Below are 17787 nucleotides of genomic sequence, written 5' to 3' on the forward strand. Positions count from 1 at the left end.
GGTTAACATAGTTGTTGGGTGAAATCACCAATATACTAGATTAGGTTAAAGAGCACATAAACGAGCTCCAGACAATATATCTTAAAACAATATTTACCCTTCAGTTTATCCTAGACCTGGATGTGGAGTGCGACGTGCACAAGAACCATCTGTTCATTGGTTCTGAAGTAGCATTCGATTCAGTGTAATGAAATGAGCTTTTGTTCTAGATTGTCATACACTAACTAGAATGATACGTGCAACGCTGGATGGAACAACATCAAGTTTTCAGTTTCCCAAATTTATTCACATGTTTATGTTAAGACTTAATCTAATGGAAGAACAAATGGGTCTTGTCTGAGTATTGAAACATCACAAACATAATTCTCTTTGGTTTAGAATAGTACAAAACCTAAAAATAAAACAATTATCCGGTATGAGTCCCATACGGAGAGATGTATTCTCGCTGATGGAAGGATGGATGCAGGTGGTTTGCATGGTGCGGATGAACCAGGTTCGGATACAGCTCCGGAGACCGCCCATCATGGTGCGTCGGTGTTCCGTTCAGCAATTCCGCCATAAACCCAATGTAAGTGATAGCCAAACGAAGCGTTTCGATGCGAGAAAGTCGTTTCTCGTAGGCAAATGTTGGGACCTAAAATATATGGTAATTCTGCGTTACGTACTATCAACTACAGAGATGTCCTTGCAGAAAAGCGAATACCTTCCGTCTCAGCTTATCGAACGCCTCGTTTAGGTTGAACATTCGGCGGCGCTCGCGAATGTTGGCTGCCCGGCGTTGGGCCATCGATGCCACCCGACGGCGAGTTTTCTTCGTGCTCGATTGGGAAGGGGCCGGTTGAGCGCCCCGTGGAGACAGGCGTTGGCTGACGAAGCTGCCCACTTGCTGGCGGGGCCAAATTGCTGTAAAATAATGGAGTTGTTTTTTTAGGAAAACTGGATTGTTTAGTTCATCAGTAAAAAGGTGGTTTAGAAGATTGATCTGGTCAATCACGGAGTAACCAGGAAGGGAGCAAAGAACAAACGAAGGACGATACAATTCTTTACTTTTACAATTAGACACATTCCACGCACTTCTACGCCAAGTATGTGAAATTTCAAACTGATTTTTTTGCGCCAAGCTTTCCAGTATATGAAAAAGAGTAGATTTAATCTCAGGAAAACCATTTGTTTTACTTAAAATTTGACTGGTAACATATTTAAATAACTAGGTGAAATAATAGCATTTTATGTTATAAAAATGAAATTTCCATTGATAATTTTCAAATATGCCTGCTTGCATGTTAAAGTTCGAAAACATTATACCTATTTTTTGTCAATGTTAAGTACCGTCAAGGCGCCATTCACCGTGTGCCTTCGAATATTTTTTCATTATTTCCATATTATGATTGAATGATATGACAATTTCCCTTCAATTTCACCAATACAACACGAATGCATTGTTACCATGTCAAAACGCTCATTAGAAACATTTAAAAGTATCATTTTGACACTAAAATGTGTTTACATGAAGCGGGTTTCTGCTCGTTCACTGCATTCATAGTGAAAAAACGAAAACCGCGCTAAGGTGATTTAAGCGATAAACTAAATGTAGTAACGTTTTTATTCCACCAAGAAGCAATTAAATTCACATATCAGATATGTATTTTGCATTACCGAAGTAAGTTTAACAAGAAAGTACGATTACTCGTACTTTTTAATTGAAACAAAAAGGCACGGTAAATGGGTACCCTAAAAATCAATGGTCTCCATTCACCGTGCCCCATATTATCCCATATATCTAGAAAAAAAATGAGAAATTGAACATGCGTTTTTCTAATAAAATCTTGCAAGTTATTACTTGAAATGAATTTAAACGAAGAAAATTTTCTTGGCTGGGTTGTTTTGATCATTTTTAAACAAAGTAGAAAAAATTTCTCATACACGGTGAATGGTGACCTACCAAGGAATTAGGCGACCCTATTACCCTTTACTAATTGTACTATATCACCAAATTTTGTGAAAAATTTTCTACTTCTGTGGATATTGCTTTAATTTTAACCTATAATGAAGGCAATTAAAACCGGCACCAACAATGTTTATAAGACTGGTGTCAAATGACAGCCCTTATTTGCCCTGAATCCTCTTAGATCCACGGTGAATGGTGCCTTGACGGTATAATAATGTATATTTTATACACCCAAAGGACACTTTTCATAAAAATGGGTTTCGATATGCTTTAACCCTTTGAAGCCGGAATTTTTCTAAGCGTTATTCTGCAGGTTTTTCTACGTTTTTCTGGAGTTTTGGAGGTCAATAGTATAAAAACGATAGAATATAATGCGAAATATTTTTTTCTGGGTATTTTAGGTCAGCCAAACTATTCTTGAGTTAAGATCCTTAAGTCTATGGGTGGAACGGTGACTTCTTTCACTATACAAAGCTACGATTTGTAATCTATCATGTCCAGTAAGTCTTCTGAAAGGCTAATAGACAGTATCAGGTCAGTCGCGATATCCTAGGTCATCCAAACTGTTCTTGAGTTTAAATCCTAAAGTCTACGGGTGCACGGTGTCAAAATTTCGATTATTATCGAACATTCATGTACCTAGAATTTTTCTTCGAAAATGATTAGTAATTGGGCTATATATTCATAATCGGAAAACCAGAAAATATTTCATCGGAGAAAATTTTTCCATACATTTTGTATGGGACGTTTTTGGGCTAAAATAGTAATTATTGATTTTTAGTATGGTTTTCCCCGATAGAATATTTTCAAATTTTGCATTTATAAAGTATAACCGAAATTCTAATATTCTATGAAGAAAAATCCAAGGTACATGAAAGTTCGATAATAATCTAAATTTTGACACCGTGGGGTGTAACGGTAACTTCTTTCATTAAAAGCTACGATTTGTAATCTATCATGTCCACCAAGTCTTCTGAAAGTTACAGTGACTGTATTTATCAAATAAGCTTCATAACAGTAGGGAGCCCATAATATCCCTAAAATATATAACAACGCATGTTCTGGCAGCACGGACGACGATTGCCAGCGCCGAATACAGAATCCTACTCATCGGACAGATGTCTACGATCAACAATGACTTGACATTGCACAGACGCAGATGCCGATAAACGTGTGGTTGCTATTGTTCAACGTGATTGAAATTTGATATTTTTATGACAAATTGTGCAGTATGGATTAATGCTTATGAATTAGCTAATTGATGGTTCCACCGTGGGTTTAAGCCGATTATATTTTTGAATTCGTTTATTTTTGAGTGGATATAGGTATGATTGTATATTCCAGTTGCTTATAGGTTAGCTGAACAGACGAATGTTCTATTATTATTTGTAGAGTCGTGAAGGCTCGTTTTGCAGGGTAACCGACCGCGCATATAGGTATACTAAGTACCACTAGGTATGTTCAAATTATGAATGATAGATAAATCGTGTCCTGTATTGATTGATACCACCGATAGGTAACGGTAACAAACGCTTTCCTAAAGCATCGTGTCCGAGGGGAAACGAACGGCAAAGGCAAGACTAAATGTACTAAATTTCACATGACTCTCTCGACGCACTTTCTAATAAAAACCTTTGAAGCTGCAAGCTTTGAGCTGCAAACACAATTGCTGCTACTAGACTTTTCCCCTATCCGAACAACGCATATTGTTCCTCTAACTGCTTTGGTAAGTATAGTGGATTGCGTAACACTAGTTAACGTAGTGGCAAAAACTATTATCACAAGTGTAGACCTGAAGCTATGGTCTCCAGAGTAGTGTTGTTGATCTGGAATATCTCAAAACTATCTTGAAATGACTCATGATATACCAGGGAGATTACAGATTCCAGTCTAAAGTTCATTGTGGGACTAACTACTGTTACTATCAAGAGCTATACTTCAGGATAGTTTGGACGATCTTCAATGGCCCAAAGGTTGGTCCAGGCACCGCGATTGATTATGGAACGTTACTCAGTTTGTCAGATATATCTGATGTTACGAGTGTAGACATGAAGTTCTGAACTCATAGATAGTTTGGCTGACCTGGAACATTCCCATAGTGTCTCTAAATGACATTTGAGATTTCAAGAGCTTCACGGATCGTAGCAGATTATGCTATGCTATGTGGAAACACAAAGTTTTTCTTATAGGTTTGAAGGTCATAATTTTAGAACAGTTTGGACAAACCTGAATGTCCCAAAGGTTTATAATAAAAAAGTAGACTTCAGATTGGTCCAGTAACCACGGATAAATATGGGTCATTCCATATGAAGTGACCGAGAAAAAGTGGAAACGTGTTATCGATCCATTACGGATTTTGACCAAATTTTGTTGAAATGTTTGTTCAAATGGAGGAAGAAAAAAGCCAAATTTTGGTGCCGATCGGATCACCCCTCGGCCCATGGCAGCACCCCTCGTCTTTGCCAATTCATGAAAAATCCAAGTTTTTCATTCCTTTTCTTAATTTATAGCTTTGAAACTATATAATGTATATATACATTTGTGACCTTCGGCTTTTTTGAAGAAAATTGTTGGAGGAATCCAGAAAAAATATTATTTTTTCGATACAGTGTTGCTAAACATGTTATTTTTGAATTTTAAAATTTACAATCGATTTTTCGTCGAATGAGTATATTTTGATTTCAAAAATTTTTATTCCATCGTGTTTATCAGACATTTTCCAATCGAAAAAGCTTAACTCCCCGAGGTCTTTTTGGCCGTTCCAGAGATACGACGTTTTTAAGCTTGAAAACCGTTTTTCTCTAATATATAAAATAAGTCCAATTTACAAGTTTCGCTAAGAAAACATTATTCGAAGCAATTTAAAGGTGATTTAGGCTGATTTGGGCCAAGGAGAATAGAAAACTATGCAAAAGTAATAATATGACAGTGTTGCCAGTTTATCAATTATGGATTTATTATACAGGTATTCTTCGATATAACGTACCCTCGATATAGCGTACCCTCGATATAGCGAATTCGATATAACGTACATTTTGTCGTTTTAGGCTATACGGTGAACGGTCACCAAGTTTTATCAGAAGACTAATGTAAATAAATGTACATAATTGACCAGTTCAATAAATGTAGTTTGTGTAATAAATATGTAGTGTGAATGTAAACTCACTGTTTTAATGTGACTGGTGGAAGAATGGAAAAAGCTGGAAGGATCCAGTAGGAAGCTCTAGGGGAGCTTAATTATCTTCAAATATGGATCGTGGAGATAGGCAGCCAATTACTTACCCCCAAGGAATTGTTCTTCCGGAGGCCTTACTCCCTTACGTGTTGTGGGTCGGTGGATCAAGCCCCAACATAATGATCCGGCTGTTCGAGTCCGTATGAAGTTGATCATCAATATTAATTTCTTTTCTCGATCAGCCTAGATAGCTGTGTAGTGTCGGTAGCGATTGTCTCAATTGGCTAAGAATAACACTACGGACCGCCTGTTCCGGTGGCAAGAATCCACCAACAGGTGATCCCTAATTCATGGTGTGATGCGGCTTTATGCTTACCGTGCCTAGGAATGAATGGCTAGGGAGGTCTAATAAAAACCTAACCGCTAACGGAGCCTGTGGAGTACCAGGGCGCCCTCCACAGTATGTAGCCCTTACTGTGCTAACCGGAGCAATGGTGCAGTGGACCTTGTGTTTCTCCGAGACAATCAGCTGCTCTTCTCTAGTCTCACTTGAGGCTAAATAAGGGCGGGATTATGAAGATGTTGTTAACTAGTTTAAATTTTCACCTATATGGTTTCGCATTATGTGATTTACACAGTGTATTCTGTGTATCCTCGCCTTTGGCGTTTTCCAATCGATACCGATTTGGTTTTATTGTTGCTGTTTCTTGTTGTGCTGTTGTTGCGAAGAGTTTAATCTTACCTAGTTTGGGTAGTGGCTACGGTTAGGATAGCTCAGATCAATCTTCAGCATAAAAGAACAGCAACGATCAATCTTTGCAGACTTATGCAAAATGGTACAGCCCAAGTGGCTTTGGTACAAGAACCTTACTTTCGTAAGGGAAATTTCTATCTAGGAAACCTTGTGAACCCGGTTTTTGCTACTTTCAGTAAACATGAAATGGCAAATTCGCGTGTCATGCCTCGAGCCTGTGTACTTGTCAACAACGCAATAGTTGCTACACTCATCTCTGAACTAATCACCAGAGATGTATGTGCTATCACAATAGATGTATCTGTTGGAAACCTCAACAGGAAATACGTCTATTGTTCGGTTTATTTACCGCATGATGAACCATCCCCTACGGATGCTTTCAAGCAAGTCATTGCTTACTGTACTTCAAAAGGCCTTCCGCTTATTGTTGGCAGTGATGCTAATGCTCACCATATCATCTGGGGCAGCTCAGACATTAACTTGAGAGGCTCCAGTTTGATGGAGTACTTAAGTAGTACAGATCTTGCATTACTTAACATAGGCAACCGCCCAACCTTCATGGTATCTGCTAGAGAGGAAGTGTTAGATATAACGCTTTGCTCTAGCAGAATTAGTCACGAGCTGACCAATTGGCATGTGTCAGATGAAGAATCTTTATCTGACCATCGCTACATTTTTTTTTTTTTGAACATTTAAATGTTACTTCGCAAACATTGCGTTTCAGGAATCCCCGGTCAACAAACTGGGATTTTTTTTTACTGATTTGGTTGCGGCCAAATTTCTTGGATACTCACCATTGACACTCCATGCCGTTGATACTACAACGACCTTCACCATGGAAGCTTTTGAAGAAGCATGCCCTCTACAGTCTGTAAAGATCACAAGAGAAACCTCTTGGTGGAACTCCGATCTGGCGAAGCTTAGGAAACAATGTAGAAAGAGTTGGAACAGACGATGTTCGGCTGGATCGGAGGCTTTCAGGTCGGCTCGCAAGGCCTACCAGAAAGCTCTTCGGTCTGCTGAACGATCCGGCTGGAAAAACCTTTGTACAAATGTTTCCAGTTTGAGTGAAGTCAGTCGGTTGAACAATATCCTTGCGAAATCTAAGTATTTCCGAGTGAACGAACTTCGTTTCCCAAATGGCGATCTGACTTCCTCTGATGAGGAAGTTCTGGAATGCTTATTCAGCACACACTTCCCTGGATGTGTGGATATTACATCTTCAGATGATCCTGATGTCTTTTCTTGTAGTTATGATTCTTTAGCTTCGGCTCGGAGTATTGTAACTATAGAATCGATTGAGTGGGCTCTTAATAGCTTTGCTCCTTTCAAATCTCCTGGGGCAGATGGGATTTATCCTATTTTGCTTCAGAAGGGATTTGATTATTTCAAACATGTTTTGAAAAACTACTTGTTTGCAGTTTTGCTACGGGGTATATTCCCAAATCCTGGCGGGACATTACTGTAAAGTTTATTCCAAAAGTGGGCAGTGCGTCGTATGAAGAAGCAAAGAGCTTCAGACCTATCAGTTTGACCTCTTTTCTTCTGAAATGCTTAGAACGCATTGTGGATCATCACATCCGTGATGTTCATCTGGTCAACGTGCCTCTTCATGTGCACCGACATGCCTACCAATCTGGTAAGCCCACTGTGACTCTTTGACATAAGGTTGTTTACGATATCGAGAAAGCATTCGCTCAAAAGCAATTCTGCTTGGGTGTTTTCTTAGATATCGGGGGTGGCTTTGACAACGTGCCTTTCAATGCCATATTGGAAGCCGCACGGGGTCATGGTATATCTCCAATGATTTCCAATTGGATTCACCAAATGCTCGAAACCGACATCTCTTCTCGACATAGCGTCAAGCGGCGATTAGGAAATTGAGTGTTTGTGGATGCCCGCAAGGGGGAGTCTTATCACCATTTTTGTAGAATCTCGTAGCAGACACGCTATTGAGGCAACTCAATAATAGCGGTTTTCCTACTTATGGTTTTGCCGACGACTATCTAACATTGTTAGTCGGTATGTGCATCAGTACTCTTTTCGACCTTATGCAAAGTGCCCCTCAGGTAGTTGAGGGTTGGTGTCGAAAATATGTCCTTTCGGATAATCCGAGTAAAACATCTATTGTTCTTTTTACGGAAAGGCGAAACCGTAATGGCGTTCGACCTTTGCGTCTCTTTGATTTTGAAATCGATATGACTGAACAGGTAAAGTACGTTGGAGTTATTCTTGATTCCAAGCTTTCCTGGACACCTCACATTGAGTTCAGAATCAAGAAAGCTTGTATGGCCTTCGGGCAATGCCGGCGAACCTTTGGTACAACTTGGGGTCTAAAACCCAAGTATATCAAATGGATTTACACAACTGTGGTTCGGCCAATATTGGTCTATGGATGTCTATGGCGAAATGAGAACGGTCCAATCAAAGTTACGCTATCTCCAAAGGATGTGCCTAATGGCGATGTCTGGAGCGTTCTCTTCAACTCCCACGGCAGCGCTCGAAGTTCTCTTTGACGTTGCTCCACTACACATTCATCTCAAACAAGAAGCACTTTCTTGTACCTACCGGCTACGAGTACTCGGTCTACTAGAGGAAACTCCTGTGAACCGCACATCAACACACACCTCGTTGTTTCCACTTTTGGTGAATTGGGATAAAACTGTCCTTGCTCCAAGTGACAATTGCTTGTGATTTCCCATATAGGACATTTTCCACGAAATCCACGGGAAGAGTGGGCATCTGGATATCTGGAAAGAAGTATTTCAGACGGCATCGTATGTTATACTGATGGCTCTCTTCTCGAAGGTCGAGCAGGTGCTGGTGTTTGTTCTCGTGAGCTAAGGCTGCATCAGTCTTACTCACTTGATAGACACTGCACCTTTTTTCAGGCCAAAATCTTTGCTCTTATGTGCGGAGTGCAATTGACACTTCAGCAGCACGTAATGAGCAAAGTAATATACTTCTGTACAGATAACCAGGCTGCTATTAAAGCACTTGTTTCGGCAAACTCTAGGTCGAAGATAGTTATCGCTTGTCGAATTCAAATCGAGGAGCTGAATTCGGCAAACGCTGTGCACCTTGTATGGGTACCTGGTCATTCTTCCATCGCTGGAAATGAATTGGCTGATGAATTAGCTCACACTGGAGCATCACATGACTTTATTTGCCCTGAGCCAGCTATTCCGATATCGAAGTGTTGGGTAAAGCTTCAGATTCACACCTGGGTTGCCACTCGACACAGACAATACTGGAATAGTTTGGAGTCATGCCGTCAAACCAAATTGTATTGTACTGAGCCATCTGGGTGGCGAAGTATCTTACAAATCTGTCAAAGCAGTATTGCAGCATTCTGGTCAAAGCATTGACTGGCCACTGCCGACTCAGCTATCACATGGCGAATATTCAGCAAGCTGATTCATTTGCATGTGATAGCTGTGAATCCGATTATGGAACTTCGTATCATTCGATATGTAACTGTCCAGTTTTTGCGCAACTGCGTTTCCGAGTATTTGGTAAACACTTGTTAAGTGAAACTGACTTCAGAAACCTGAATCTTCAGGATATTCTGTTGTTCTTAACCAGCTGTGGTAAAGAGCTATAGGTTCTCTTTCGCTTTATGGGTTATTTCAGTGCCCTTTTCAGGGCGCTGTTTCAACCCTTTGTGGTACGCTTATGCGTTAGTACCCTCTTCCAGCTTTTTTCCCCCTACCTGTCATTATCCCCATCCTTATCCTTATTTTCTTCCTTTTCCCTCAGGGAGATGATGAAATAGGCTATTATTTTGGCGATGGCACAAATGTCCCAAATGGAGGATAACGTGCCTCTGGAGCCGGCCTTCTGATACCTGATACCTGATGATCCGCCAAGGGTGCGACGCATTCATTATCCATGTCAACACCGAAGCCCCAGCAGGAGACAGAAATAGAGTAGCATGAAACCGAACTGAGCCCAGGGGGTCGATCGCATATCAGCCGAAATGCCTAAAGTTAACCCCGCAGTATCTGACAATTACTGCATCAATTATACTGCAACATATGGAAAATCACGTCATTTCCGAACGACTGGATGCAAGGAGTCTTAGTAAAGGTGACCTAACTGTATGCAATAATTGACGGGGTATCATGTTGCTGCGCATCGTTCTTCCTCTGCAAAATGATCCTTAACCTTCCAACGCCCAAAAAGGAACCAATGGAGAAACCAGATTTTTTGAGTGGGAGGTGAATCATACAATATAAATGTTCATTTCACCGAACCGGTTCATTTTACCGGTTCACTTTTGAACCGGTAAAAAATATTTTATTGTCCCGATTAGGAATCGTTCAGTTTTTATAATTTATTCTCATGGGAGATTGAACACTTGTATAAAATATGTGTTTGAGTGAACTTGTTTTCTCAACCGGTTTACTTTTGAACCGGTAAAATCAATAATTTCGTGAAATTGGTATTATGCTGATGTTCTACATATTATGATGATAAAAGAGTGGAGAATACATTATTTGTTGAACCGGTTCGGAACCGGTGAACTGATTCATTTCTGAACCGGTGAAAATATTTAAATATTATCGCTTCACGATAGTTTTATCACTTCTCATGGCAGACCTTCCAAAAAAATAATAAAATAAGTGATTTCAAAAACCGGTTCGCTAAAACGGCTCATTTTTTAACCGGTAAAATCAAGAATTTTATCCCACTAGTATTATGGTGATATTTTGCGTATTACGGTAATAAATGGATGCCCATTCGACAAGAAAACATGATTTTGGGAACCGGTTCATCAAAATAATAAATAGTGAACGGGTAAAATAATTTTGCTGTACCGCTTGATATCCGTTGGAGATTCATAATTTATTTTAATGAACGATTAAACATAGGACAGAAAGTGATAAGGAAAACCGGTTCGCTAATCCTATTGAACTTTTGAAAAGAAAAAAATGTCCCTCTTATGCTGTGTAAATTGAAAAAAAAAAATTTTGAAGAATGATAGATCAACGAGACTAAAAGATTTTGCAAACTGGCAGGTAATACTAATCTAGTTATGAATCGGTTAAAATGCACTATTGTCTAGTATGAGAAACGTTGAAGTTCTCTAATGTATTTTTTTGTAATTGTTCATACGACAAAAAGAACCGGTTCGTTTGACCGATACACTTTTGAACCGACTTAAGTAATTTTATTTATTTATTTATTTTATCAAACATAACGTAGACATTTTCACTTATAACTACAGTATCGAACATTAGAAATGCCTTAAAACCGTTTTCCCTTACAAACTATGTAGTCAACTTTAGATTCCCATATCTCAGATATTTCTCCACATTTTAATCTTCAACAACTATTGAAAATTTTTGATGATAACTATTGATACAAAAATCACAGATAGGGTGAATTTCGACAATGCATCAATACAAAAAAGTGTAGAATTAGCTATAAGTTAAAATACACATTAATAAAAACAAAAAAAAACTAAAGCAAAAAATTGTTACTTCTTATCATTATGGTGTTCTCGGCAAATTTGTTCCTTGTGTGGTGACGAATAAATTTCATAAAAAAAAATAAAAGTTAAAAAAAATACCATGAATAAGAAATTATGCTTATGCGGTTCGTTATAAAGGATACAACAGTCATTGCAAAATTATGAGTCACTCTGTAACAATTATTAGTCAGACAGTTCGCCATGCTATTCAAATGGAACCCATAATTTTGGGTGACCCATGATTATGCTATGACTGTATTTTAAAATTTAATTGTTTAAATTTTTAGACTTCAGCTAGTTAAATTTTTATCCGGTTAGTCACATCGTCATAACAGTAACGTACTTAAAAAAAATACGGACACGTTTAATGCTTCCAGTGAGTTATTCATTCTTTGAACGAAGCACGATACTAGACAACGAACTAACTTCAATGCCCAGTGGCACAGCCGAAATCTTTTCCTACGGTGACACTAGCCACACGACCACGAGGCCCCGAACTTAGTTTCGAGTTGGTGGGAGATTGACGTTGAAATATATTAAACATAATGCTGAAAACTGTCAAATCAAAGGTCACGTGAAAGATGTTCTTTCTTTTATTAAATGTACAAAAAGTAATTGATAATGTCCATGGATTTGCCAGTAATTCAACTATACGACTATCTGATCAATTATGTACTCGTCATAGTGTGAATTGTTGGAACAAATCAATTTGAAAATAGAATTGTTAGAACAAATCAATTTGAAAAGAATCAGGACTTTCTACCCAGCAAACACATGATCGTATGTGATGTTGCATAGGATGCATCGGTGGAGGCGATATACGTACACTTTACACGCGGGTAAATGGAAGCATGTACGCATATGCCCTCCACTTTAGCGTCATGCACATCATCATATAAGACTTTGTGTTAGCTGGGTAGTTATTTATTATTGAATTACCCATGTTTACGGAAATTCCGAATTCTCTGAGGACCAAACAAGTACAGTGGGCACAGGTTTATGAGTCGAAACACCCACCAAGTACGAATTCAAATGTGCTTTTGATCGTTTTTTAAATGTTTATGAATGTTCCACCTAATAAATCAGACGGAACATTGCTTCCTTCCTTAGATTACTAAAACAAATGGGTTTGGAAATCATCGTGGCGCTCTAGCACAATTTTCAAAAATGGACTATTTTTACGGATGTTCCGGACAACTCGATGGTCCATCCAGTGGCCACTTTGATTTCCAAAATTCTCACAAAAGTGATTTTATTCTTATATTATTGAAACAAATATGTTTGGAAAAAGTCGCGACGCTCTAGCACAATTTTCATAAATTGACCACTTCTACGAATGTTTCAGATACTCCAAGGGTCCATCATATGGGTCCTCTGATTTACAAAGCAATCACAGTAATGATTTCATCCTTAGGGCTTTCATACAGAAAAAGCGTTACGGACGGGGTCTTCAAAACCAGCAAAAACCGTGCCACTCTAGCATATTTTTTTTTATGAATTGATCACTTTTATGAATTTCCTGGATAAACCGAAGGTTCATCCAGGGGTCTTCCCATTTATAAATCAGTCGCAACATTGATTTCAATCTAAAATTGCTGAAACAAATGAGTTCGGTAAAAAAAATCGCGACAATCTAGCACAATTTTCATGAATCGTCCACTTTTACGGATGTTTCGGAAACCCAAAAGGCCCATCCAGTGGTCACTCTGAGTTACAAACTAATCGCAATAGTGGTTTCATTCATAGATTGCTGGAACAAATGAGTTTGAGGAAAACTGCAACAACCTAGCACATTTTTCATGAGTTGACCCTTTTACGGATGTTCCAGATAACCCGAAGGTCCATCCAGCGGCCACTCCGTATTTTGAATCAGTCATAATATAGATTTTAACTTTTGGTTGCTAAAACAAACAAGCTTGGAAAAAACTGCGACACTGTAGCACAATTTTAATGGTTTGGCCATTTTTACGGATGTTCCGAGTATCCCGAAGGCCAATTCAGTGGCCACACAGGCTTACAAACTAGTCGCAAACATGATTTCATCCTTAGGTTATTGAAACAAATCAGTTTAGACAAAACCGCGACGCTCTAGTACATTTTTTATGAATTGACCACTTTTACGGATGTCCCGGATCTTCCGGCGGGTATCATATTGATCATGTTACTGGCCATGCTGGTCTTGCAATGTGCTAGCTAATTAGCAACGAAATAAAATGATTTTGGCCTTTTTGCACTTAACAATTGAGTATAATCACTGCTGTTTGACCGAAAACACGTTAGGTACTATTTGGGGGCTCCTGGAATCGGTTCCAGGTACCAGAACCATTGCGGCAATGGCCATTTATGATTTTTCTATACATCCCACATTCAATATGCATCGCTTCCTGCAGTTAATATTTTGAATCAGTTTATATAGTTTGCTCAGTCAATTTAATTAACGAAAATTTTCCTTGATAAAATCGGATTATTGAGAACATACTATAAAAAAAACTTTCAACTACACCAGATAAAATTGAAGCACATCGGAAGCCAATATAAATTACGTTTAGTTTGAATCATAATGTTATTTCGTCTTTGTGTTATGACAGGTTATAGAAAAATGCCATATTCTGCTTGTAGTCGATTCCCGGTGGTCACTCCAGATTGACCTGGACCACTTCCGCCAAAAATTAAAATAGACTAGTATTGCTTTCATTTAAAACCAGTTGCAAAAGATTTGATCAAGGATTCGATTTTTAACTATCAAAACAAAACAGGTGTCACCTAGAGGTGACACTGGGCGTTGGAGAGTTAACCGGATACAGGAGAAGATTGACGTAACTCTCCGACGGCTGCAAGCAGGATTCTGTGCCGAACTATCCTTTGTGGACCATATTGTCATGCTCCATATAGCCCCATGAAGCAAATCAATCAATTCCAATAATATCTCTACCTGGTGTTCATTGATTACAAAAAAAGCTTTCGACCGTCTCAATCACGAAAACATATGGAGGCTCTTAGGCGCAAGGGTGTCCCTGAGAAAATCATCGGCCTCATTGAAGCAAGGGCATTTTCGTGCAGAGTACTGCACAACGGTGTTTTGTCCAAACACATCCGGCTCGTTGCTGGAGTGAGGCAAGGATATATGTATACTATCTCCGCTACTCTTACTCGTCGTAATTGATGAGTAGCAATAGATTACTGCACGAATTTATACTGGAATGCAAGTACAAGACACTGTGACTGTCGAGTCAAGTACAAGACACTGAAGACGACCTTACAGTTGAGGTCGAAATACGTATCTGTCAAAGGATGCAAATTCTTAGTGGAATTCAAAGGGACAGTACTTAACGCGATTTTCTTTTTATTTACAAAAAATCTTACAAATTCTGAAAGAGTTTTGTTACAAAAAATGTAACACAGATTGCAATAAACGTGTCACGAAATTATGATAGAGGCAATTATCTTATAATGCATAATATAACAAATGGCGCCGCGACGACGTAACATTCGTGGCCACCATGTCCGGGACCTGCACCACCATGGGTGCTCAGGACTGAAAGTAAGTAAGTAGGGTTTACTTTTATTAATTGGATGAATTTCTACAGCCATTCATCTTTTGGAATCACATGACCCCTCCGGCCTCGAAGATGTAGTATCTTTAAATGCCAGAACATCTTAAATTTTATCTCCTCTTAATGCATTGTTCAATGAATTATATCAAGTGCGTAATTCATCAATTGTACAATTGTATTGCTAGAATTATCCATATTTTTTTGTTATACTTTGGTCACAATGTTTTACACATACATGTTTTTTTTCAATGAATTACCTAAATCAGCACAAGGAAATCCAGCAGCCATCAACTCAGGATAGTGTACCATCGGAGAGGGATTTTCCTGTCCCCAAATCGGCGTAAATGGTGAAACCTCCGGCGGGAATGGTGGCTCCATATGCTTCAGCCAGAATTAATCCAGAGTGATAAAATAGACAAATTTATTGATAGTTTGGTTATTGCACTTGACTGTAACACTTGTTGTAATCTTTCACGGAAACATGCACATGAAGTTATCAATTATTGATCACATACACCGTTGGCACTCTCCCAATGATGATGAGGATCACTGGGGAACGTGGTCATCACTTTTCCTCTATCCACCGATTGCGTTCTCACAACGAATAGTTTTCCACTCCGAAACCGTTCCTATCGATTCGGAATCTGCCGAAGGACTAATGTCGAATTCGTTTATTCCCGACGGTGCACTGCACCGGTGTAGCAATTGACACCGGAAAAACGAACGGTTTCGGTGCAATTTGTTGATAGCTTATGATGGTATTAGTAAGAGCGGGTGAGAGCGTCAATGAACATAATGAAAAATGTCGAAAATAAACATAATCAATGTTTTCATGATTCAGTGATGAACAAAATTATTTCAATTAATTTAATTTTTTACTTCCTATATCCAATTAAACAATTTTAAAATGTTTTAGTAATCCACTTGTACATGATAAACTTATAATGATCAATTGTCTGTGGATCAATGATACTTGAAAATTATTATCCAATGTTTTAATACTCTTTTGCAATTAAAAGCAACTTTACAGAATTTAAACATTTTCGTTGGCCAATTAAAAATTGCTAACATACAATTTTAAACGTACACAAATTTAACACTAACAGTGAATATATAACGAAGCCACACTTCGAATTTTCAAGAGCACAAATCTATAGAACCGAGGATTGGTTTGCGCTGAAAAGTTAATCGATTGGTCATCACCAGCGGGTTACCAAACGATTAACTTTTCAGCGCAATCCGTCTTTTGGTTCCTCAGATTTGTGCTCTTGAAAATTGGAGGTGTGGCTTCGTTATATATTCATTCACCTTAGGCAGTTCAATAGAAAACGGTTAGCTACAACGTGAAAAGAAAAAAAAATAATGCTTTTTATAACATAACGTTATTGAAACGCAACTCATTTAAAAAACTCTTTAACCATCCTTTTGTGGCATTTGTTTGACTTTCAATGTATTTGAAAAAAAAAATAGAATTTTCGGTTTTCGAAATTTTCTGTAGCTACAAAATGTTACTTCAGTAATATTTTAGTCCAATTTAAATTAAAAGATTTTTATTCTGTTCTAGGCTTATCAAAATTTTATTGAGTCAAAATTTTAATAGATCACCCTGGGACAGAAAATTCTAATGGTAAAAATATTTCACATTTCTCATTAAAATCAAGGGGAATGACATATCTTTTTCTAACCGGAAAATCCGCGTTTATTTGTTCCTAACCGTCGTTACCCGCTGTTAACTGAGCAGCAGTTAGACGCGGTTAACGACGGTTGTCAACGGATAAATACGGATTTTTCCGGTTAGCAAAGAAAATGTGATTTCCCTTGAAAAAAACATCCTCATATTTGCGATAACAAAAAAAAAAGTGATGGGAAAAACATACGTTGTAGCACCGATAAATTTTGAAGATTCCTCAGAAGTTGAAAGCCGATCAAGTTTAAATATTTTTAAATGCACAGATTTGCTGTTTGGAATCAAAACATCTCAAAATAAACAAATAATCCAAGAAAATTATTTACCTAATGCCGAAAAAAAAATCATCATTCCTACCAAAACAAAACCACGATACAAGTTCAGCGATATGCATGTATTGGTAAAACTAGCTTTTTACCTGCTACACCGAGCTCAATCTGGGTGTAGCATTTTCTTGCACCGGTGCCAATCGAGTGTCAAAACAGAACAGTACCTGCGAATAAACGAACGGTTTCGGTGCAAGTTTGCTACACCCGGTGGCAAAGCGGTGCAGGCGGTGCAAATAAACGAATTCGACATAAATGTTCATTCTATGCGGCACCTCATGATACGCAGGATGCTGCACCAAACGGTTGTTGCGATATTAAATCTCATCCCAGAGATTTCACGCAAAACCCACCCTCCTCTCATCCCCGTGGCTCGTCCTCGCGAAACCCGATGGTAATATAATTTAAATATCCTTCCATCTGTGCCTTGCTCCCGATTCGACACAGAGCCCAGCATGGCACAAGGTGATGTTCACTCCACTCACACAACAGCAACCACTATAGCAAGGACCAGGTCGGGATGCGCCAATGGGCGTCAGGTTGTTTGGATGTGTTTTATCCCCTGTGTGATGCTGCGCCACCAGGCCACCACCCCTTTTCGGGGATTTTTCGCTTCATGAAGGATAACAGGGCGCAATATGACGCTCTGCTTGGCGAAAGAAAGTAGGGTGACCAAATGAACTTCGTTACATTTTATTTGTGTCTATTTACAGTGAATTTGAAGCTTTCGTACGATCTGAACGAACGTTAGTGCGATTTACGTAGTGAACCAGGATTGTGTGGTATTTGCCAGAGAGCCAATCGCCAAAAAATCATTTGCAGGAATGAACCATTTCCATACTTACTTTCAGTCCTAAGCACCCACGG

General features: G+C 38.7%; 1 protein-coding gene across 1 annotated transcript; it reads right to left on the reverse strand.

Moving 5' to 3' along the window:
* Window positions 1-264: 264 nt before the first annotated feature.
* Window positions 265-16119, reverse strand: LOC109422557 (protein Fer3-like). Its single transcript, XM_029872105.2, has 4 exons — window positions 15423-16119; window positions 15165-15288; window positions 704-903; window positions 265-634 (listed from the first exon to the last, which is right to left on the reverse strand). Exons 1-4 carry the CDS (start codon window positions 15471-15473, stop codon window positions 407-409), a joined length of 603 nt encoding a protein of 200 aa, XP_029727965.1. The 5' UTR covers window positions 15474-16119; the 3' UTR covers window positions 265-406.
* Window positions 16120-17787: the final 1668 nt, after the last annotated feature.

The sequence above is a fragment of the Aedes albopictus genome, chromosome 3 (assembly GCF_035046485.1).
Source record: "Aedes albopictus strain Foshan chromosome 3, AalbF5, whole genome shotgun sequence".
NCBI lineage: Eukaryota > Metazoa > Arthropoda > Insecta > Diptera > Culicidae > Aedes > Aedes albopictus.